The sequence below is a fragment of the Cervus canadensis genome, chromosome 29 (genome assembly GCF_019320065.1).
Source record: "Cervus canadensis isolate Bull #8, Minnesota chromosome 29, ASM1932006v1, whole genome shotgun sequence".
Lineage (NCBI taxonomy): Eukaryota > Metazoa > Chordata > Mammalia > Artiodactyla > Cervidae > Cervus > Cervus canadensis.
In genome coordinates, this window is record NC_057414.1 from 32166866 (window position 1) to 32191890 (window position 25025).

Genomic DNA, 25025 nt, shown 5'->3' on the forward strand with positions numbered 1-25025 from the left:
CTTGCCCGCCACCTCACAACACAAGCTTGACAGAATTGGGACTAGGACACAAGTGTTTCCTTGGCTGTAAAATGAGGAGGTTGAGCTAGATGATCCCTAAGGTCCATTTTTGACTTGAAAATTGTATGATGTAAATTAAACCCTGAGATTCTGAGCGTGTGTGTGGCAAGCAGAACCCTCAGGGGGAGGTGGCGAGTCAGAGAGGACAGGACAAAAGAAGACTCCGGAGGGAGGCATCTCCTGCCCCAGAAAGACCGACGGAGGAGAAAGACTCTGACAGCATGGAGGTTCTCTGATCCTGGTCAGTTGCTTGAATTGTGCAAATTAAAAATAGGAAACGTGTGTCTGTGTCTATAAATAGGTTCCGTAAGAAAGTGGAGACAATCATCACAAATGGCCTCAACGGAGCTTGGAGGGTTGGGGATGTTCTGGTCCCTGGAGTATATTCATGTGTAATTCATAACCATTTGTTCTCCTTCCCTACATTCTTCGAATCCAAATAGAGCCAAGAATAGAAACGCAGTCAGAGCCCCCCAGGTCTAATCTTAGCCGGGATAGTATAAAACCACATCACACTGGGGCACAAAGGGAGTTCAGCTCACAGTCAGAGTCTAAAACTGCATCAGCTGGTCCTGTCTCTTAAGGATTGGGGTGTGACCACACGCAGTCTGGCCCTGTTTCAATTCCCTGGCTGCCCCTGGGTCCTGACAGCTGTGTTTTCTAGAAGCCCCTCTGTGCTGTCATTAAATCCAGCACACATGGATTGAGCACCTACTGGATACCAGACATGGAGAGGTGCTCGGGATGCTGAGATAACAAATAGCTGTGCTTGTTTGTGAAGATTCTTCTCTTCTCTCTCCCCCAGGGGGTGGGAGAGACATAGGCAACAAGGCCCTGTGAGAAGGGCTTTAACGCTTAACACAGATCCTCACCCTCCCCAAACTTCGCTTGTCCTACCTCTAACTGTCTCTCACATCTCCCTCTCTGCCCATCTTCCCTGCTATACCACACTTGTCCAAGGTATCACCACCTCCCTGCTTGGCAACAGCTGAGCTAGTTTTCCTGTTCCCACTTCTGCCCTCTTCCCAGTGTTATCTGTCCTACCTCAAACACTCATCACCACCATCATTGTCATCACCACCACCACCACCATCATGATCACCATCTTCACCACCACCATCACCATGATCACCACCTCCATTGTTATCATCATCATCACCACCATCATCATCACCACTGTCATCATCACCATTATCATCTCCCCATCCCCATCACCACCATCATCATCACCATCACCACCACCACCATCCTGATCACCATCTTCACCACCACCATCACCATGCTCACCACCTCCATTGTTATCATCATCATCACCACCATCATCATCACCACTGTCATCTTCACCATTATCATCTCCCCATCCCCATCACCACCATCATCATCACCATTGTCATCATCACCACCACCACCATCATGATCACCATCTTCACCACCACCATCATCACCACAACCATTGTCATCTCATCATCACCACTGTCATCATCACCATTATCATCTCCCCATCACCATCACCACCATCATCGTCACCATCACCATTTTTATCATCACCACCACCACCATCATGATCACCATCTTCACCACCACCACCACCACCATCACCACAACCATTGTCATCTCATCATCACCACCATCATCACCATCATCACCCTCATCATCATCACCACCACCACCATCATCACCACCACCATCACCATGATCACCACCTCCATTGTTATCATCATCATCACCACCATCATCATCATCACCATCATCATCACCACTGTCATTATCACCATTATCATCTCCCCATCACCATCACCACCATCATTGTCACCACCACCACCATCACCACAACCCTTGGTCATCTCATCATCACCATCATCACCATCATCACCCTCGTCATCATCATTACCACCACCATCATCACTATCATCACCACCATCATCACCACCACCATCATCATCATCCCACATTTTAAAGCCCCCCTATTTCTCTTGTAAAAGGATAAAAATCTTAGCATTTCCTCCACAAACCCATGAGTTCTGGCCTCTGCCTGTCCAGGCTCATTTTGTATGGCTTTCCTCTTTTCCCTTTATCCACAGCCCCCCGAGCTCACCCTGCTTCCTGTCTCTATGTAATCCTTACATATGCTGATCCTTCTGCCCAGGTCTGCTCAGAACAAATCCCTCACCTAGACCCACTGGCGAGGAAGGACCCCCGTCATGGGCCCTCCTGGTGTCTGGCACACCCACAGCATCATCTCATGTTAACTCCCATGATCGTGTGTCAGTGCTGGTGTTCTCCTGTAGACGCCAAGCTCTACAGCTGACATGAGAGCGGGACTTGTCCTCTCTTCTGTCTCTAAAGTAATCCTTGGACATGATACACACTCGTGTAAATTTAAGAATGAACATATTACATCATTATGCATAGGAAGTCATAGAGCACCTCCCACTACTCACCCTTGGGATGGGGAGGGGTGACAGAGGAGGGTGCTGCATCTCAGCATCAGTTTGTAGGTGTGAGTAGGACTTGAACAGACAGATGAGTGAGAAGGGGGCCCACGGACAGACAACGCAGTGCGGGTAACAGTGTGGGATGATGCGTGAGCATGGGGTACATTGAGCACTGCAGGGAGGCTGACTTGGCTGGTACACACACGGATAGCTGTCTTGAAATGGGAGGGGAGACAGTGGGCAAGCAACGAATGCTGGAGAGTTGCACACAGGCATGCAACTATTATAAAGGAAGAAAGCACTTCCTGAGAATCCTGTGTGCAGGGTTGCCCCCTCTGCTTGGCGCAAGAATGTCTGGTTCTACTTCTCAAGAGCTGACACTTGTGTTGTTTTTTTGTTTTTTGTTTTTTAAAAACAGGGTCTTTATAGGGATGTAATACAGTCACTGGAAAATTCATCCTTTTAAAGAGTAGAATCCAGTCACTTTTAGTATATGCACAAGATTGCAGACCAATCACTACTGTCCAATTCTAGAGCATCACCCCAGAAAGAAACCCAGGCCATGAGTGACCTCTCCCTATTTGCCCTCCCCCAGCCCATGGCAACTCATGTACTTTCTGTCTCTATGGATTGGCCTGTTTTGAAACTTTTGTGTAAATAGAGACCATGTAACACGTTGCCTTTGTGTTTGGCTTCTTCCATGTAACAGTGTTTCCAAGGCTCACACATGTTAAAGCATCAGAACTTTGTTTCTCTTCATTGATGCCTTGTATTCTACTGTACAGACGTGCTATATTTTGTTGATCCATTCAGCTGTGGATGAAAGTCTGGGTTGTGTCCAATTTTTGTCCACCATGAATAATGCTGTTATGAGCATTTGTGTTGTGTGGACGTGTTTTCATTCCTTCTGAGTATATACCTAGGAGTTGAATTGGGAAACCACAGGGTACCTCTATCTTTCATCTTCTGAGGAAGTGCCAGACTGTCAGGCGGCTGCACCCTTTTACAATTCCACTAGCAATGCGGGAGGGTTCCAATTTCTCTACATCCTCACCAACTCTTGTTATTATCTGTCTTTTTGATTATAGCCATTTTAGTGGATGTGAAGCGGAAACTCATTGTGGTTTTGATTTGCATTTTCTTAATGAATAATGATGCTAAACATCTTTTCATGTGTATACTGGCTATTTGTGTATCTTCACTGAATAAAGTCTATTCAAATCCCTTTGTCTACATTTTAATTGGGTTGTTTGTATTTTTCGTTGAGTTGCATGTGCTTTTATATATTTTAGATACTAGTTCCTTATCAGATATATTATTTATAAAAATTTTCTCCCATTCTGTGGGAATTTTTTCACTTTCTTGCTAGCATCCTTTGAAGCACACACTTTGTCTCAAAAATTAAAAGCTTTTAAAATTTCAGTGATGTACAGTTTACCTATTTCTTTTCTTCTGTTGCTTGTGCCTTTGGTGTCATATCTAAGAAATCATTGCCTGATCCAAGATCACAAAGATTCACACCTTTGCTTTCTTCTAGGAATTAGTTCTTAAATTTAGGTTTGTGATGCATTTTGAGTTAATTTTGTATATGATGTGATGTCAGGGTCCAACTTCATTGTCTTTCCTGTGGCTGTCCAGTTGCTCCAGCACGATTTGTTGAAAAGACTATTCTTTATTCATGGAACTGTCTTGACAACCTATTGAAAATCAATTGACCATAAATATATGGGTATATTTCTGGATACAGAATTCTTTTCCACTAATGTAGACATCTACCCTTATGCTGATTTTTAAATAGGGAGACTTTACTAAGGATATGTTGAGGACTGAAGGGAATGATGTATAAGAGCACTTAATACCAGGCTCAAATGAATAAACACTAGATATTTTATTACCACTCCTGGTGGTGGTGTCACTTTGTACCCCAGAGTAGCCACCTTGAACTTGCACTGTTATTAGAAGATATTAACTCACAGAATTTAGACTAGAATGGACCCAAGAATTCACAATCTAACTTCTTCACTCAAAACTAATCAAATAAATAAGAGACCACCACCACATACATACAACACACACACATGCACACAGAAACACACATCACACACACACACACACACCTTAAGCCAGAACTATTAACTGATTTACAAAAAATCACACAGTTATGGAGAAGACAACATTAGAGCCTACGTCTCCTGACATTTGGTGTAACGCTCTTTGCACCATATCATAATATTTAGTATAGAAAATACAGCATGACCAAGCCTAGCCCGCTTGCTATAATTCCCAAATTAGTCTTAACTCTAGTTTATGAAATTATCTTCTTTGTTAAAACACAAAATAAAAGGTAATCCTTGAAGAATAAAACAATGAGACTTTAAAAGTCTATTATTTTTATAAACTAGCCTTGAGGTTTAAAAATGTACTAGAATGCAGTTCGTATTTATGTTCATTTTCCCTGGTCTCTTAATATTTTGTTATCCTCTGGGGGCGATGAAAATATAATAATAATGTAAAAACAAAAATAATAAGTATTTAAGTCTCTTTACAATCATTATCTCTAATCTTTTCTCCACATTCCTGTGTGGCAAATATTTTTATCCCCATTTTATGGTTGAGGAAGCTTATACTTAAAGGGCTTAATCACACAAAAAGTAGTTGGAAAGAAGTGGTATTCAGGGACTTCCCTGGTGGTCCAGTGGTTAAGAGTCCATCCTCCCAATGCTGGGAACCTGGGTTCGATCCCTGGTCAGAGAACTAGATCCCCCAAGCTGCAACTAAGACCCTGGGCAGCCAATAAGGAAGTGGTATCCAGACTTCAGCCTCTATGACTCCAAATTATAAGATTCTCTTTTTTCATTTGTTTTGACTGTGCCATTCAGTCTTAAAACACTTAAAACAGGGAAGAGTTTTAACAGGTGGAATTACTGCCCTGGAAACAGGGAGGCGCAGTGCTGAAGCTCCTTCTAGAAATAGAAGCAGATGCCCCAGGTAAGAAAATAGATATGGAAGAGCCAGGCCATTTCTTTATATAAACGTGCAGTTTGCCCTAGACATTCAGGTTCAGTAGCTCAGATGAAGAGGCAGAGATGAGAGATTATTTATCAAGTATTTCCTTTTTATTCTGGAAACATTTATCATGAAATTGTCCCTGCTATCCAAGGCAAACTTCATTTATATGTCTTGACTTAAAATGGAAGGAATCGAGATTGAGAGAATGAGTAGTTAGGCCCAGATTAAGCCATTTTTCTGGAGAAGGGACTGGCAAACCTCTCCAGTATTCTTGCCATGAACAAAGGAGCCTGATGAGCTATAGTCCACGGGGACGCAAAGAGTCAGGTATGACTTAGTGACTAAACCACCACCACCACCAAGCTATTTATGAGATTCTAAGTGGCATGTATAGTATTAACAACCATATATAAATATGAACAAAAGCAGCTAACATTTATTAAGCTCTTACTTATTTCCAGACACTGTACTAGCATGCTATACACGTTTACACTTAGTTCTTATAACTGCTGCTGCTAAGTCACTTCAGTCGTGTCTGACTCTGTGCGACCCCATAAATGGCAGCCCACCAGGCTCCCCCGTCCCTGGGATTCTCCAGGCAAGAACACTGGAGTGGGTTGCCATTTCCTTCTCCAATGCATAAAAGTGAAAGGTGAAAGTGAAGTCGCTCAGTTGTGTCCGACTCTTTGTGACCCCATGGACTGCAGCCCACCAGGCTCCTCCGTCCCTGGGATTTTCCAGGCAAGAGTACTGGAGTGGGGTGCCATTTCCTTCTCTGTTCTTATAACTAAGAGAGATCAATTCTATCATCTTCATTATACAGATGGAGAAGCAGGGCTCAGAGGGGTTAAGCCCAAGGTTACACAAGTTTACCAACTCCAGAACCTAAGCTATGGTGCACAGCGTCTCACACACTGTTTCAGCCTTGTCATATCACCTTTATGTAAGGTGGGGCCAGTATATCCAGAGTTCAGTCCCCAATTACCTTTGCACAAAGAAATGGTTCTCCTTTAGAAAAGCTTTTTTATCTCAGAGCTTGAAATTGTTTGCATCACAGATTGGGTTGAAAATAAACCAAAGGCAGCAATAGAGGGTGGATAAATATTTTGAGTTTGGATTGGACAGCTTTTGAAAATGATGCCATGGATGCATATATAATGATTCACAAAGGAAACTGTGATCTATGTTAAGAAAACACATTATAACTGAAAAAAAAAGAATAAGGTAGAGAGTATTTCAGGGAGGGGAAAGGGCAGATGTCAAGTGTCTAGGGTGGAGAACCCTTGGCAGATTCAAGATACTTTAAAAAACTACACGCTTATGTGCTGCATTTGGGGGAATGACGCTACTCCATGTCAGGCTTGTTATTATACAATAGGAACACAAGGATGAATATAGCAGATTCTGTCCAGGGACGGAGCTTAGTGGTAAAGATAAATGATATGATAAAGATATAAACAAGAATGCCTTGAGGCAGAAGAGGCAGTAAAAGCAGCATAAAGGAGCTCATATTCAAGTTGAGTGTAGAAGGTGAGCAGCTCCGAGGGCACAGAAGTGGGGGTGTCTATCCACAGAAGGAACATGGTATGTAAAAGCACCAGGAGGAGAGAATGGTGTAGCCCCAGAGAGGGACATGGGGCTCCTCGTCAGGGGAGGGGCTGGAACTGAGGCTACGGTCAGGCTGGGAATGATTTGATAGATCCCGTGCAGAAGTTTGGACTCCGTAGTCTCAGCTGGGGACAAAGGTTGGGGGTTAGGCAAAAGCAATATTTAAGATGTAATCGTGGTGGCTGCATGTGGTCTGAGCTATGAAATAGTGGTGGGTAGAGAAATGAGGAAATTGTAATATTCTGAGGAAGAGGTAATGCGCTTCTCAACTCAGCCAGTGGCAGCAAGACTGGAGAGGAAGTGCCATGGGTAAGACACATGGGTATGTTTAAGAGCGGTCAGCCATGCTGACAGTGCAGAGGGAACAAGTAAAGACCACGTGGTAACTCAGAGCCCAGGATACCTTCCTTCCTCAAGATACTGATTGCAGTCTGATAAAACTATGTTTGTCTGTTTCTCTGTAGGTCTGTGTGTGTGTGTGTGTGTGTGTATGCATATAACAGAGAGAGACAATATTTTATCTATGTCCATATCTGTATCTGTACAGGTATCTATATGTCTGTGTCTATCTTTCTACTATCAATCCACCCATCCATCCATCCATCTAAAATGACCACAATCTGAAGTCCTTGTCACTGTGCAGTGATGCATCTGCCCAGTCGCGTGTGGACACATTGTGACCCACCACTGCCCAGGAGAAGATAACCAGGTGCACACAAGACCCACAGGGAGGGTCCCCAGTGTCTGCAGATGTGACGGGAAACACACTGAGCTATTTGTTATCCTTTAATTAGATTCATGTGGGTCCTGCCATTTTCTTTGGGTCATTTCAGCATTTCTAGTGAGATTGTTATACATTTTTGTGTTTATCTGTATATTCATAATCTCTAATGATAGATCGATAAATGATAGAGAGAGAGACTCATATGCCACAGATACGTGTTTGAAAATTGAACAAAGCTCTCTTGTCAATATAGGTAGAAGCACTTAAAGTCATTTCCAAGTGTTCCTTTTTTTTTTTTTTAAGTTATGATGGAAACAGAGGAGGACCATAATAGTGTTGCCAAATTTAATTCAGATGGAAAATAAAATGAGAAGTGTTGAGCACCTCCCTTTGCTAGCTTGGCGCTGGTAAGACCAGGATGACTAGCGGCCCCACACTCCCTAGCAGGTGCTTCACTGGGGAAACCAACGGACCAGGAGGTGGCTTCATTCACAGTGGATGTTGCCATGAGGGAAGAGTCAGTGGGAGGACCTTCAAAGCAGAGGAAACAGAGAATGCAAATATAAATATTGTGTTTGGGGCACTGATAGGAGATTAAAGAAGGAGGCAACACAGTATAATGGAAGGAATTCTGTTATTTATTGACCACATAATTTTTGGCAATTTGCTTAACCCTCCCCATGCCTCAATTTCTTCATTTTTAATAGTGAGAATACTTGTTCTATTTATCCCATAGTTTGAGAAAAAGTCGTGAGATAATGCATATGTAAGCTATTTGAAAACAAATCATATGTTAATAAGCAATACCAACTATTGTAGTGGCTTAGTTGCTCAGTTGTGTCTGACTCTTTGCAACCTCATAGACTGTAGCCCACCAGGCTCCTCTGTCCATGGGATTTCCAAGGCAAGAGTACTGGAGTGGGTTGCCATTTCCTTCTCTAGGGGATCTTCCCATCCCAGGGATCAAACCCACATCTCCTGCAGTACAGGTGGATTCTTTACCGCTGAGCCACCTGGGAAGCCCTAATACCTACTATTACCTATTATGTATTAATAATGATGCCATGATTGAAAACAGAAAAAGCTTTCCTTTCTCCCACTTTACTTCCTGTGTTTCCTTTCTTGCTGGCAGCCCTCACCCTTCACGCTGTCCTTACCTTTCCTCCTTTGTGGAAAGTGACAGAGGACAGTGTGGGCCTGCAGAGGGTGTAGGGGGCTTGGTGATACATTGGGGTCAACCTCCAGGATCCTACTCCAGGAAGCTCCCTCCTACTGGGGGACACTGTCCATGCACTTGGGAAAAGAGGATATCCCCCAAATATCTGTAGAATTTTACAAATATCTCCTAACCCAGGACCTTTTAAATTACCAGACAAACACATATGGAACTAGTAGCTCTGAGCTGGGGGCTGTACTGAGCGAACCATCCCTGGACATCACAGCTTCAGTGTACTAAATCATCCTCCATTGATCAGCTATGCCCCCCACCCTCCCGCCTCAGCTGTGTCCACCTTACAATAAGTGAGACGCTTGGGTCTCGAGAAAGAGAGCTTCAGACAGCCTAACCCATCCAGATAAGCAGACCTTATTCTGAGAATATTCTGGAAGGTGCACTGAAGTTGTTGCTTTTTAAAAAGGAGAAAAAAGTATTGATATTTCTAAGCCAGGAATGATTTTTTAACAAGCTGGAAAATACTGAAAAACAAGTAGTATGGTTTTCTCAAGAGAGTGCAGTGTACTTAGAGAGTACACTATTCTTTCCCAGTGTGTGTTTTGGTGAAACATGTGCAAAGAAATTTCAGGCCAATTCCTAATGCAGAAATAATCCAAAATGTGGCAGATTTATAAGCCAGGTACATTTTATTTATTTGCTAACGTGGATTCCCTTATGATGGCAAATGTTCTCCATGTTACTTATGGCTTCTCCTTGAAAAAGACTTACCTCCATGGTCTCAGCAGCATAAAACTCCAGGCTGCAGAGTTTTCTGGATCAAGGATCAGCTGTAACTCTCTTCCACCAGCTGACCCAGGTGGTTTGGAATCTCCTAGGACTCTACCTGTTTTCTAATTTATAATTAAACTGGCAGTTGGAATAAATCAGCATGCCTATAAGCTTGGAGCTCCTCTCTCTGCCAACCTTTCTTTTATTTTGAGAATCTGAAAGAAAATTGAGAAGAAAGCTTTCAGTATCAGAAATCCTCCATTAGAAGCTTTGCCCCACCCCTCTTAGTTTTCAGATTTGTTCAATAGGTTTTTGGATCTTTCTTTCAAAGAGGAATTAAGCAGGTGCCCACATCAGCCTTGTGCCAGACGCTGCAGAATAGAGGCGGATATCATTCCGTCCTTATCTTCTAGCACCTCACTCTCTAGGTAAAGACACAGGCATAGACATGGGTGGGGTGGGGGTGGAGAAGGAAAGAGTTGGATGAATTGGAAGATGAAGATTGACATGAATGCACGACCGTGTGTAAAACAGAGAGCCAGTGGGAAGCTGATGTATAGCACGGGGAGTTGAGCTCAGCTCTGTGATGACCTAGAGGGGTGGGTTGGGGGAGGGGGTGGCAGGGAGACTCAAGAGGGAGGGGAAATATACACATGGCCGATTCACATCGTTGTAGAGCAGAAAGTAACACAACATTGTAAAGCAATTACACTCCCATTAAAAATGTGTTTACATATATTTTAAAAAATAAACTTAGAATAAAACAGAGTGAGACAGGTGTAAAATAATCAACTGTAAGGACAACACATCCAGTTCCTTTGCTAGGGGAGGTGGGGGATTCTCTTTTCAGGATTTGGGAAGAGGTGAGGGAAAACTGCAAAGGGGAAGTGACCTTTGATGTCCCTTGAAAGATGAGCTGTGTGTTTTCAGACAGTAAGAGAAGAGGAAAAGGGAAGGGGCGAGTACAGAGGGAAGTGTGATGAGATTGTTGCACGCAGGTGGAGAGGAACTTTTAAAAGCACTTTGCATTTTCCCTTTGGTTCTACTTTTCCATCCACCGTCAGTAATGCCTGTCTCTTCAGTTACTGCTTCCCCAGAACACCACCCTCACGCGCACACACACACACACACACACACACTTGCCTCCTGCTATGACCAGACCTTATATAGAACTGCTTCCAGGAGTGCCCTGTACATGTTGTGTTAATGGTCACATTCCTTGCTGAATCAAGTGTAATAAATGGAAATAAACTGAAATTATGATTGAAAAGAATATCCATTGTCAAAACATGGTATTTGAATACGTGTGAGGCTGATGCCTCCTCTTCTGCAGAGAATCCTTCTCATACATGTCTCTTCTCCTCTGTCTCTTTCCAGTCCCTCCCCAGATCATGAACATCTCCTCAGATGTCACCGTGAACGAGGGGAGCAGCGTGACCCTGCTGTGTCTTGCTATCGGCAGACCGGAGCCAACGGTGACGTGGAGACACCTGTCAGTCAAGGGTAAGGCATTTCCCTGGAGGAAGCTTTCAGAGTTGGTAGAGTGAAGCCTTGCTTCTAATGCACAACAGGGCTTGAGGAGTCAGAAAACAATGCTGTATTTGTAGCGTCGTGATGGAAGAGCAAACAGACCACATGCATCTGTCACTGGAATTCTGAAGGATTTATAGAGAACATTTACTGAATCATTTCCCCAGGCCCTTTCATGACCTTCCTTAGAAGCTTTTTGTTTTCCCAACTATGAAGGGCAGAGGTACCATGAGAGTAACTTACAACAGAGACACTAATATCTCAAGGTGGAGATGCATGCATCAGAGGGTGGCCTGTCCTTTCCTGAAGTAGAGTGTCAGAAAGCTAGAAAGTGCACTGAAAATATTAGTGTTTTTGTACATCCAGGAGAGAGAGGATCTCCTCCTCACTGTTTTCGTAACATTTGCCCAGAGTGGTAGAAGGGCGATAGGGAGGGTTAAGTACTCTTGCACCTGCTGTGCTGGGAACTCGGTGATTGGTATTAAGACTTCAGCTGTGGTCATCGCCAACTTAATAGGGAGGGAACCTGAAGAACAGCGGATCTTATCCTCTTGGAAATAGAACTTACTCCGAGGTGAACTTGAAGAGATGGGCAAAGAGCCACTTGGTGTATTTACCCTGTTAACAGAAACTATGATAAATTCTATAAATTATATAAGAAACAAGTGCTCTCTCAGGCATTAGAAAATCTAAACGTGAAACCCAGTGAAAAGGAAAATGTGTGGAGTGTGCCTGTGTGTGATATAAAAATAATATAAATCTAGAGGAAAACCTAAGAATAAATCTTGGGAATGTTGAACTAGACAAGGACTTGCTAGGTCACTAAAAGCTCTAAGCGTAAGAGAAAAATGATAAATGTGTTTTGTATTATTTTTCTGTGGTTCCCATAATGAAGTACTGCAGACCTCACGGCTTAAACAACAGAAATGTATTTCCTTGTAGTTCTGGGGGCGGGATGCCTGTGATCAGGGTGTAGGCAGGGTTGTCCCTTTTGAGACCTGGGAGGGGAGGTCTGTCTATGCCTCTCCTCGAGCTTCTAGTCCTTTTCCGGTATCTTGGGTGTTTCCCGGCTTGTAGGTGCATCACCCATCCCTGCTGGCATCTTCCTGTGTGCATCTTCCTGGGTCAGATATCCCCCTGTTATAGGAACATCAAACATACTGGATTGAGGCTGTTCTTGTATGACCTCATACAATCTTAATTGGGCTTTCCTGGTGGATCAGAAGTAAACAATCCACCTGCAATGCAGGAGACGTGGGTTTGATCCTTGGGTTGGGAAGATTCCCTGGAGGAGGGAATGGCAACCTACTCCATCCAGTGTTCTTGCTTGGAGAATCCCACAGAAGAAAAAGTCTGTGGGTTTGCAAACAGTTGGACGTGATTGAGTGACTGAACAATAAATTATCTTAATTACCTCCGTAAATTCCCTATTTCCAAATAAGGTCACTTTCTGAAGCACTGGGACTAGGTATTGTACTTTTGTTTTTGTTTTTTGGTGGGAGTGAGGATGAAATTCAGCTCATAACTGGGTTCATCAAAATTAAAAGCACCATTTTGTAAACAAAAAGACAAGTCAAAGACTAGGTGAAAACCTTTGCCATACACATACCTGACAAAGATTTTACATCTACACTATGTGAAGAATTCTGATAATGCTAACAACTTACCTTGAAGTGAACAAAACATTGAAACAGACAATTCACAAAAGAAGATACATGAATGGAATAAGCCCATGAAAATATGCTAAATGTATGTGTCTTAGAAATTAAAATTAAACCATAATGGATCTGCACTACACAAATACTACAATGACAAAAATTAAAAATAATGACCATATCAAGTGTTGGTGGGGTTGTAGAGCAACTGAACTCTTATACATTGACTTGGGAACTGTGAAATGGTATTGCTACCTAACTCAGGTTTGGCTGCTCACCTCCAAAAGCCAGTAATTTGAGAGGCAAGCATCAGTGGAAAGGAAAGGTGCTTTGATCAGAAAAGCCAGCCATCTGGGGAAATGTTGGGCTCATGTCCAGAGACCAACTCTGAGGGTTCTGTGGGCTAGGAGAGTTTTTAAAGGGAAGAAGGGGGAAGAATCAGTGAGTCTTCAAGGTGCGAGTCTGGGTTCTATATCTCCATTGCGTATGGACTGGCTGACTCTCTCTTCATTTGTCTTGCCCCTGAGTGATCTGCCTGCAGGATTGCTTGATGGCGGAAGGGAGGGGTCTTAGAGGCAGAGAGTTGGTCTTCTTTTTATCTAGGAAAAGAATCAGCAGGTTAGAGGAGGCATGGTTTACATTCAGGAGAGCACAGGTCCCGAGTTAGGTTAAACTGCCTGATGATCTCATTTGTATAATTAGGTTCTTTTAAGGTTACAGGAAACAAAAATGGGCAAACAGGAAAGAGACTAAACAGCTGCATTCTCCATAGTATCAACGCTATGGAAAACAGTTTGCACCTTGCTATAAAGTTAAACACACACTTAGCATATGACCCAGCAATTCCACTTCTAGGAATTCACCAAAGATAAATGAAAACCTATGTCCACAGATACGAATTGTACACAAATGTTCATAGCAGCTTTATTCGTAATAGCCTCAAACGAGAAGCCAGAACCCTCAACAGGTAAAATAGCTAAATCATAGTAAATTTAAGCAACAGATGGCTTCTCAGCAATTAAAAGGAACAAACCGTTGATACATGTAAGAAAATGGATGAGTCTCAAAAGCATTATGCTAAAGAAAAGAAGCAAAAACTTAGACACTGATGTCATTCATATGAAATTCTATAACAGGCAAAAATTAATCTAGAATGACTGAAATCAAGTCAATGGTTGTGTAGGGTAAGGGTTTTGAATAATTATCTACAAAGGGGTACAAGGGGCTTTTTGGCGGGTGATGGAAATCTTGAGCAGGGTGGTTGTTATATTGCTGCTTAAATTAGTGAAAATTAATCAACGCTACACTAAAAATAAGTGCATTTTGTTGTATGTGAATTAAATCCCAATAAAACTTAAAAACTAAACACATATAGATATAGGAAATAATGACCCAAAGGTGCCCCCCTAGTTTGGAACATTAACTATGCGAGAAGCACTTATAAGTGGACACTGGATTTTTTACCAGGATCGTTGTTCAAAATTTCACCATCTAATGTTCTCCATGTGCATTGAGAACACATATTTCAGTGCTTGCCTTGTTATAGGGAAAGATAATGATAATAAATCCCCAGACACCCTTTGTGTAAAGACCTCAGATATTGACATCCAAAATGTCAATATTGTAAAGTAATATTAACAAGAATATTAAAGGAATCATAAGGGGTATCAGGAAGCTCAACTTTAATATAAACACAGCGGTAGCTTGTGTTCCCAAAGATACAGGCCCCATGGAAATTTTGCTTTAAGTCAGAGAGAATTTTTATTTACGTTATATACAAAAATATGTCTAACCATCAGACCAGCTTCTATGTATTTGGTAAAATCAGATGTCTTTATAAGTGCTTGAAATCCCAAAATGCATTTATTTGGTCCTAAACACACAGTTCTCTCAGCCTAGGAGTCTCTCGAAAGGCACTTTGATTTTATGGAAATGTTTTAAAGCAATTCTTTATAATGGTTTTGCGGTAAAGTTTGTTTCCCACTTAAAATATGGAAGATTCATCCACATTCTTAATCTTTTATATAACACAGTATTTGGAATTCAGCCTCAAAAAAAAAAAGAATATTAAATTTACATTTTCTCTCTCTCTTTTAAGTCTCCCAGCCCATGTTCAACTTTCAAATTCCTTTTTGTCTTTCCCTTGCTCTGGCCTTCACTTTGCTGTCTCTTTTTTCTTCTATTCTCTCCCCCCTTCCAATGACGTTTCAACATATAAACTCAATGCATTGTTTCTAGAGTTTGACAAGCACTAGAACCTGGGAGATTTGCACATTTCAAATTTGCACCTGCAGGTGACCACCAATATTTACTTTTAGAAGGACACTCCTTCTTACTTGGAGTTAAGGAGACTTTGGGAAGTTGTTTGTAAAGGTTTAGAAGAGCAGCTGATACAACTTGAACACCAAATAGCATTTTTAGAACAACTGACTGTTTAGTTCGGCCAGCAAGAGTATGAAATAGAAGTTGTAATGGCATTTCCTTTGAAATTCCAACAAAATCGCATCAGAGAATGTAGATTACTGGGCAGCTATGTTCCAAAATGTTAATGCAATGTTTGAAGATGATTGTTTAAATTTGGGTACTATATACAAGAATGAATAACCAAGTTCCATTAAGAAAAAGAATATTTTAATGACCAGATTATTAAAGATTAAGAATTGTGGTTATGGTTTAAGATGACAGACTAAGCACATGCCAATCTCAAGAAACTATGGAAGAAAAGGTAAAGGTGAATAAATTCATGATCACGCTAGAGAATAGGAAGCATTTGTGGATCTGAAACTGTGAGGAATCTCTGAAATATAAAAAGTGCATAGGTACTTCCCTGGAAGTCCAGTGGTTAAGACTTTGCTTCCACTGCAGAGGACATGGGTTCCATCCCTGGTCAGGGAGCTAAGATCCCGCATACCTCATGGTCAAAAAACCAAAACATAAAACAGAAGCAATATTGTAAAAATCCAATAATGACTTTAAAAAATGTTCCACATCAAAAAAAAAATCTTAAAAAAAATTACATAGACACAATGAACGAAAATTTCAGCTCAAAACACAGGAATATGATCTATGCCCAAAATGATAGCTGAAAAAGGCAGAGTTTTAGGTCATACTGCTGGTAAATGTTAAAAATTGACTGGGGCTCAGGGTGGGCAGGGAAGGGAGTCCTGGTGGCATTTGCCAGTTTCCATGATGTCAATGTACCCATCATTGCCACTTTCCTTGGAGCCCCTTTAAAGTAACTTGATTTTTTAGGTATTTTTAGGTTTTATTTCCGAATTTTAGGTTTTCGTATTTTAGATTTTTATTTTAGGTACTTATTGGATTTATTTTAGGTATTTATTGGATTTACTAGAGAATGTGGCACTTGTTTAATAGACTTCACACACATGGAAATATGCTCTGAGTGATCTGCAGCTTAGAAACTAGGATCATGCTGGAATCCCAGGCCAGGGGAAAATGGGCAGGTCCCGGGGCAGGCCAGCGAAGTGGACAGGCAAGGGGCCAGTGTGTTTGGGATACATGGTGGGACAGGTAGGTTCCAAGAATGATTTTCTTTTCCCTTCTGGAAGGATGGAGAAGCAGCGTTCATGGAATGTAAAAATGTGAGTCATGTGAAAACCATGTGGGAGGAGGGAGGCCAGGCTGTGGGGTTGGAAGGAGGGTCTTCTTTCAAGGTGCCATGTACCCCGCTGCAGTGCCTCCATACCTCGTCCCATTTCCAGGGCATGTTTGGAAAGGCCAGATGTTTGGGAGGGATAATAAAGTCTTCTTTTCTGTGTCCTCTCCATGGAGGTTTAAAAATGACAGCTATTCACCTGTGAGTGAGTTGCTGCTACAGTCGATTCATATACAGTAATACCTCAGGGAACAAGAGAGTGAGCAATTTCACAGAAGTGAGTTTTCCAAGTAACTGAAGCTGACTCCTTTATGCCTTAACTTGAGTGGTCGTTGATGGAAGCAGTTTAAAAATGTATTACAGGCTTCTCTGTTTTCTTGAGTAGAGTGGGTGTCATTTGGCCTCCTTTTAAAACCTGTAATAACATCGTACATATCAATTGTTTGTGCTTCAGTGTTTGAGGTCTGGATAACGACTAACATGGCCCTAAAATACTGTTTAAATTGTTGTTTCAGTTTTTTATAGCTCTTCTGTCTCTCCTTCCTTCTCTCGTATCAGAATTATCAATGCTTCCTAAAGCCATGTGTGCCTTTTAGCATCTGCATTTTTTTCTATCTACTTCTCTTTCTCTCTCTTTTTTATAAACTGTAATAAGGAGGAGGAATTGTTCCTAACCTTCTTTACATGTTGTGCATTTTGGTCCATAAATGCCAAATCTTTTAAGAGATGGCAAAACTTTGAGTCCTTGGCTTGATTATACAACTTTGAGCTTCATGGCAGTCAATTTTGCCGTATTTAAAGGAGAGCTATTCTGTGTATAACAGCTCAGAATTGCGAGTATGACATGTGAATGATATGGTAACTTTAAGGAATGTCTGTGTTGTATTTGAAGACTGTGTGCCATAAATCTGAAGTTTGAACATCTGTATGTATTGCTGGTGGCTCAATGGTAAAGAATCCACCTGCAATGCAGGAGACTTGGGTTCGATCCCTGGGTCAGGAAGATCCCCTGGAGAAGGGAATGCAACCCCCTCCAGTATTCTTGCCTGGAGAATCCCATGGACAGAGGAGCCTGACAACCTATAGACCTTGGGGTCGCAGGAGTCTGACGTGACTTAGTGACTAGCACTTTCACATTCATTTCAGTTTGGTATGCTACAAAAAGTACTAAATTAATGTAGCAATGTTTTTTTTTAAAAACAATATTGTAATCTCAGTTAAGAATTTAACTGAAAATATAAAACCCAAATGATTTCTATATAGTAAACTGAACTGTAAAGATAACTTGTGTGTGTTTCTGAATTCACAGATAAAGTATTTTTAATTCCTCCTTGGGGGGAAAAAAAAAAGCCCACAAAACCAAGTTGATGAGTCCTGACTAAGAAGGTCGTGGTAGGGGAGGGCATTCTCTGAGGAAAAACTTGGAGCTTTCAAGAATAAGTGATAGCTTTGTCTCCATAACATAATCTTTATTTTTTATTTTTTAAATTTTATTGGAGGTATAGTGGCTTTACAATGTTGTGTTAGACAACTGTATTTTTTATATTTAATCAAAAACAAAAGATTTTAAAAATCAAGCAAAAACATAAAAACTAAAAACATTAAAAGTAAAAAAATTCAAATTTATTGTAAAAAGGATAAAGAATAAAGACTATTTAATCTAAAATAAAAGCAAGTAAAACAAGATAAGGAGTAAGTGTTAAGTACACATATCCTGGTAGCTCAGACGGTAAAGTGTCTGCCTACAGTCTAGGAGACCCAGGTTCGATCCCTGGGTCGGGAAGATCCCCTGGAGAAGGAAATGGCAACACACTCCAGTATTCTTGCCTGGAAAATTCCATGGACTGAGGATCCTGGTAGGTTACAGTCCATGGGGTCACAAAGAGTCGGACACGACTGAGCGACTTCACTTCACTTCACTTCACACATATCCTGGGGCTTCCCAGGTGGCGCTAGTGGAAAAGAACCTGCCTGCCAATGCAGTAGATGTAAGAGATGTGGGTTAGACTTCCGGGTCTAGAAGGTCCCCTAGAGGAGGGCCCGGTATTCTTGCCTGGAAAATCCCATGGACAGAGGCCCCTGGAGGGCTACAGTCCATGGGGTCGCAGAGTCAGACATGACTGAACTGACTTAGCAAGCACACGCATATCCCGGGGGGAGTGTGTGCAGCTTTGTTCTGGATATGACAGTGCTAGACAAGTGAATTCCATCTAAGAGGGATAGTTCCAGCAAAATCCTCATCCTTGGTCCTGACCTAGCTGAGCAGGTCTGTCTCTCTCCTGTCCTCTCTGCCAGGTGTTGAGGTTAGCAGATATACTGGTCCCAGAATGTTTCTACTCCAACTCTTATTTTTCATGCTGGATGTCCTTGAGAAGAAAGTCTTAAAAGAAATTACCAAGTCCCTCACATTCCAAATAAAGGAAGCACCAACTCATACTCATGTATAGGTGTCAACTCCTCGTGGCTGGCAGGGTTAGCTTCTAGATTGTTGTTGTTCAGTCACTTAGTCGTGTCTGACTCTGCGACTCCAAGGACTGCAGCATTCCAGGCTTTCCTGTCCTTCCCTACCTCCCAGAGTTTGCTCAAACTCGTGTCCATTGAGTTGATGATGCCATCCAACCATCTCATCCTCTGTTGACCCCTTCTCATCCTGCCCTCAATCTTTCCCAACATCGGGGTCTTTTCCAGTGAGTCAGCTCTTCGCATCAGGTGGCCAAAGTATCGGAGCTTCAGCTTCTAGATAGAGCTACCCTTCAGATTCTTATAACCTGGGATTGAAATCTGGCCCAAGCAGGTAACTGAGTGACTTTAGAAAAATCACATCATCTCCAGGATCCCCAATCTCCTAGACTGCAGAATGGGGCTATTTATGCCAACTTCCTCAGATGATTAGCAGGACCATTATAATTGCACTGGCCACACATACACGAGTTACCAACAGTGTTCTAAATCGCCACTGTGCCATGTTTTAATTTAAATTTCTCCTTAGAATCCTTGTAACTTACAGCCATCCTGAGAGCTGGTTATGTTAACATCATGCTTTCTGTATGTCAAGCCCTGTTATACACTTTACATGTTTTAGCTAATTTACTGCCCCAGTAGCCTTGAAAGGAGAGTGCTAATATTTATAATTGTGCCTTTCTTATTATGCGTTATTATGCCTACCTCAGTCTTTGTCTCTTACTCTTTAACATCGTGAGTCATTCATTAGTTATTCAATGCCTCCCTGGTCCACCTGAAAATTCAGAATGACACAGCAGTTTTATTTGTAATAGGCAAACTTGGAAATAGTCCAAATGTCCTTCAAGGACTTCCTAGTGGTTCAGACAGTAAAGTGTCTGCCTACAATGTGGGAGACCCAGGTTTGATCCCCAGGTCAGGAAGATCTTCTGGAGAAGGAAATGGCCACCCACTCCAGTACTCTTGCCGGGAAAATCCCATGGACAGAGGAGCATGGTAGGCTCCAGTCCTTGGGGTAGCAAAGAGTCGGACAGACTGAACGACTTCACTTCACTTGTCCTTCAAGGGGTGTCTGGTTACATCCACACCTTGAAATGTATTTCAGCAATAAAAGGTAAATGAACTATTATGTCAGTTGACATCATAGGTAGACCCAAGGGCATTATAGGAATGCACAGAGTCATTGTCAAAGGGTAGGATGCTGTATGATTCCACTTTTAAAACAGTCCCTAAATGGAAAAAGTGTCAAGATGCACAACCTCTCAGTGATGGCCAGCAGTTGGGGCAGGGGAGGGAGAGAAGTTATTCAAAGCAGTTGCTTTGCCGTGAGGAGACAGCTCCATGCCTCGGTTGGTGGGGTAGTTAGATGAATCGATATGCATGATGAAATGTTAGAATTAGACACAAAGGTATAAAAAATGGGTACATCCAAAAAATATATATATATATATATCAGCCCCATCACGTGATTAACTGTGGCGTGCCCAATCAATCACCTAGCCTTAACGGCGTGCTTTAATTAGAAAAGATTCCACCATTGGGGGAGCTGGCGATGAGCACACAAACCTCTCTCTACTATCTTTGCAACCTTTTGTATGTGTGTGTGCTTAGGAGCTCAGTTGTGTCTAACTCTTTGAGAACCCGTGGACTATGGCCTGCCAGGCTGCTCTATCCTTGCGATTTTTCAGACAAGAGTACTGGAGTGGGTTGCCATTAAATCCATAATTACTTCAAATTAAAAAAGTGCAAACCAGGAATCATAAGTAAGATGAACCTCTAGATTTCCGCTAACAACATGCTTATGTAAGAATGTCCTGTTTATAAAATATTTCCACACGCATCATTTCAAGAGGGCTTATAGCAAGCCTCTAAAATAGGTCAGAGAAGAAATATTTCCCAGGCAAAGAAACAGGCTTGAAAAAGTTAATGGCAAATGACTCACAGGTGACTAAAGTGGAAGATCTGTGAAAGGAACATTGGCTTTGTTTTCCAAGTCTGTCTTTGTCTGATATACAAAGACTGAACAGGTACAGTATAAAGTGATGTATTTTATCAAGTTCCGCTTGTTATCTGGGGCACCCATGCGCTTACATTCTCCTCTCTAATTCCACACCTACCTTCTTGCATCTGGACAGTTTCTAGCCGCCACTCAGCGTTGTGCTGAGAGTGGGAACCACTTCCCTGCCATTGTCTGCTGTAGGTTCCATGGTTTCTCTGCTTCAGTTAAGATAAACCTGCAGAGACCCACCCACCTCATTTCTCTTCTGAGTCACCCCAGGTCCCAGTGCCAGCCACAGATGGGATTGCCTGTCAGTTGACCCACTGGCTCACCCAGTCCTGCGCCCACTTCTCTGTCTCTCTGTGAGGCAGCCAGGATCCTTGTTTCTAATCTGAAGCTGTGTGAAGAGCCTAATTAATCCCCGGAGTGTGAGAAAGGGGTGTCTGAGTTGAGAAATCAAGGTTATCCCTATCTTGCTCAGTGGAACAGTTATGGGCAAACAAGCTGTTCCTCTCATATTTTTGCAAAGCAAATTTATGTTCACTAACTTTGGTTCTTGTTGTAAATGAGAAGTGTGTGAAGGTCTAGCCATGTGCTTTTCGCCATATGGGCACCCATATGTTTTCCTCCTTTGCTTGCGTACATTTTCGCTTTGGCACGCACATATGCCTGTATTTTTGCAACTTAACAATATTAAAACTAATCCCATTTATGCTCCTTTTGGGTGAGTTGATTGAGTCATAAATCCCTGTGAATCTCTTCTTTGGGAGACTGAAGTTCTTTTGTGTGAGCAGGGGGAGAGCAGAGCATCCTGTCAGAGGGATGCGGGCAACCACATCAGTGTGGAGCTGATGTCGCTGATGGCCCTGACCCTGGCTCCAAATGAGCTTTAGCTCCCTGATGAGCTAAAGCCTGGGGAACTAGGAATGTGGGCTCAACGCCTTGGGAGTACCCTCATCTCTTCCTCCCTGGGGAGAAGCCCTCATTAGGAAATAAAATAATCCCCAGGGTTTTCTTCCTATGGGCCCAGACGAAATAACTTACCTTAGCACAAGTCATCATGAGATCCTGAGCTGTGATTCTTCATGTGTGACTATACTTAATGCTTCTCACCGTCTTCACACCAAGTGGGTCAACAATATAGATCAGAAATAAGGCTTCCCTGAGGCAACCTTACCTTCTTCCCTGGACTTCTTAGATTATAAAAATAAGAATGGATATTAACATGCATTATACCAAGTGAAAAAAAAAGCACAGGTATCACTTTGCCAACAAAGATCCAGATAGTCAAAGCTGTGGTTTTTCTAGAAGTCATGTACGGATGTGAGAGTTGGCTCATAAAGGAGGCTGGGCACTGAAGAACTGATGCTTTCAAAGTGTGGTGCTGGAGAAGACTCTTAAGAGTCCCTTGGACAGCAAGATCAAACCAGTCCATCCTAAAGGAAATCAGTCCTGAATATTCACTGGAAGGACTGATGCTAAAGCTGAAGCTCCAGCTCTTTGGCCACCTGATGCAAAGAGCTGATTCATTGGAAAAGACCCTGATGCTGGAAAAGACTGAGGCAGGAAGAGAAGGGGGTGACAGAGGATGAGGTAGCTGGATGGCATCACTGACTCAATGGACATGAGTTTGAGCAAACTCCGGGAAACAGTAAAGGACAGGGAGGCCTGGTGTGCTGCAGGCCATGGGGTCGGAGAGTCAGACATGACTGAGTGACTGAATGACGATAGTGCCAAGTGAAAAACCCCAGTAACTCAAATGCAAAATTGGAATTGGAAATGCCACCTGATATCTGCTGTAAGATGGTGTCCTCTCTTTTGCATTAATTCATTCCTTTGTTCGATGCATTAAGAATATTTGTTTCCCTCTATAGCAACAATGATGTGCAAAGCAGATGTAATTCTTGCCCTGTTGGAGCTTACAGTCTAGTCAGGGAGCTAGATAGATAGTCATTAGCTGGATCATCAAGAATATGTAATTTCTGAGTATGGCAATTGCTCTAAGGAAGAGTGACAGAGTGGTGTGAGCTAGACTAGATAAGTCTTTCCTGAGATAGTGATGCTTGAAACAGACATAGGAGGGACTTCTCTGGGGGTTCAGTGGTTAGGACTCCATGCTTCCACTGCTGGGGACAGGGGTTCGATCCCTGGTCAGCAAACTAAGATCCCACAAGCCACGTTGCATGACCAAGAAAAAGAAGATGAATAGCAATTAAGTATGGGGATACAATTCTGTGATAGAGCCAGGCCAACTGGAAACCTTCCAGGTGAGGGGAATAGCATGTGTGAATGCCCTGAGGTGACGGGGGTGTGGCTTTTCAAGAAACGAAGAACCCTGTCTTTTTATTTCTAAGTCATATTTTTTAATTAGAAGAAAACTCATCCTAAGTTTATTTTCACATGACTGGGAAAGATCAGAAATATTTCAGTTGCATTTTACCTGAGTTAATTGCTAATGCAGAGAGCTTTCATTTTTCCTCTATGACAAAGTAATCTTTTTTTCAGTTTTCCTTTTAATTGAGATATAGTTGATTTATAATAGTTAACAAAGGGGAAAGCAAGGAGGGGGTATAAATTAGGAGTTTGGGATTAACAGATACACACTCTCTGTGTGTGCATGCCTGCTCAGTCACGTCCAATTTTCTGTGAGCCCATGGACAGTAGCCAACCAGGCTCTCTGTCCATGGGATTCTCCAGGCAAAAATACTGGAATGGGTTGCCATTTCCTACTCCAGGGGGTCTTCCCCACCCAGGAATCAAACCTGAGTCTCTTGCATTGCAGGCAGATTCTTTATTGTCTGAGGCACCAGGGAAGCCTTCACTATTACATATAAAATAGATAACCAACCTACTGTGTAGTACAGAGAACTATACTCAATATTTTGTAATAACCTATAAGGGAAAAGAATCTGAAAAAAAAAAAATGATGTATGTGAAACTGAATCACTTTGCTATCTATACACCTGAAAGACCCACATCTTGAATATGTAGATAGCAGGAGAGACCATGGGCTAGGGTGGGGGAGTTGGGGGCTGGATCATACAGAGCCATTTACAGAATTTGGTCTTTATTCTAAAGTCACTAGAATATGCAAAAATGAGATGTTCTGGTGTCAGGATTTAACCAGGAACATGCATGTCTGATCTACTCATTATCTATGTAAATCTGCCGGATCACTAAACCTTTGTCTCCATTTCCCCACTACCAACCAGGAAGGAGTCAGTAGCAATATGCTTCTTTACAGAGGAAGGGTAAAGGGAATTTGGAAGTATCTATTCCAAATACTCTTTAGATGATAATGTAAGAAGGGATATTAACATGTATCTCACAAGTAAAAATCCCAACTAAACTCAAAAGTAAAATTAGAATTGGAAAGGCATCCAGGGCTGCCTGCCGTCTGTTACAAAGCATTCACTACGCTGTTGCGATATCAAATTATGCCATTGAAATCAGTTGGACAGTGATAAAATTGAGACCAGCTTTATAAGTGCTGTAGATCTAATTGGCCTCAGCGGTGGGTCCACAGTGACTTTTGCTGCTGAACAAAAATTGTAGGCTTCAGTAGAAAATAACCAGCCTGGCTTCACACTCACGCACCTTGGCCACCTCTGGAAATAATAGACTTTAATTTAGGTACGGAGCTCCTACATCTGGACAGCTGTTGAAGGAACATCAAAGAAGTTAGCTTCCTCCCTACTTCCCGGATGGGCACCCTTGATGGTGGATGGGAAGCATCTCAGGGCCAGCCACGAGCACTTGTACCTCTTAGTATTCCTTCTGCCCTGCAGTTTACATCTCTTCCTAAAAGCCTCTACATCTCTAGGACCACAGTTCCTCTCAATCGCCTGTTCTTGCTCCAACTGTTTTAAATTGGGTCTCTACTATTTAAAGCCAAAGTAGTTCTGGTTAAATTCACCACGTGCTGGACAGGCAGTGTGTGAGCCAGTTGAGCAGAGTACGCTCCCTGCTTTGAGCTCAGAGGGGAGT

At 42.3% G+C, this 25025-nt stretch overlaps 1 protein-coding gene across 6 annotated transcripts in view; it reads left to right on the top strand.

Annotated features, from left to right (window-relative positions):
* The window catches only part of OPCML (opioid binding protein/cell adhesion molecule like), a 1016949-nt gene that overhangs the window by 904958 nt on the left and 86966 nt on the right, over positions 1-25025 (top strand). For all 6 annotated transcript variants that reach the window (XM_043452160.1, XM_043452159.1, XM_043452158.1 and 3 more), the window contains one exon: positions 11156-11281. In XM_043452160.1, coding sequence (XP_043308095.1) covers positions 11156-11281 — 126 coding nt within the window. The remainder of the gene's footprint in view (positions 1-11155; positions 11282-25025) is intronic.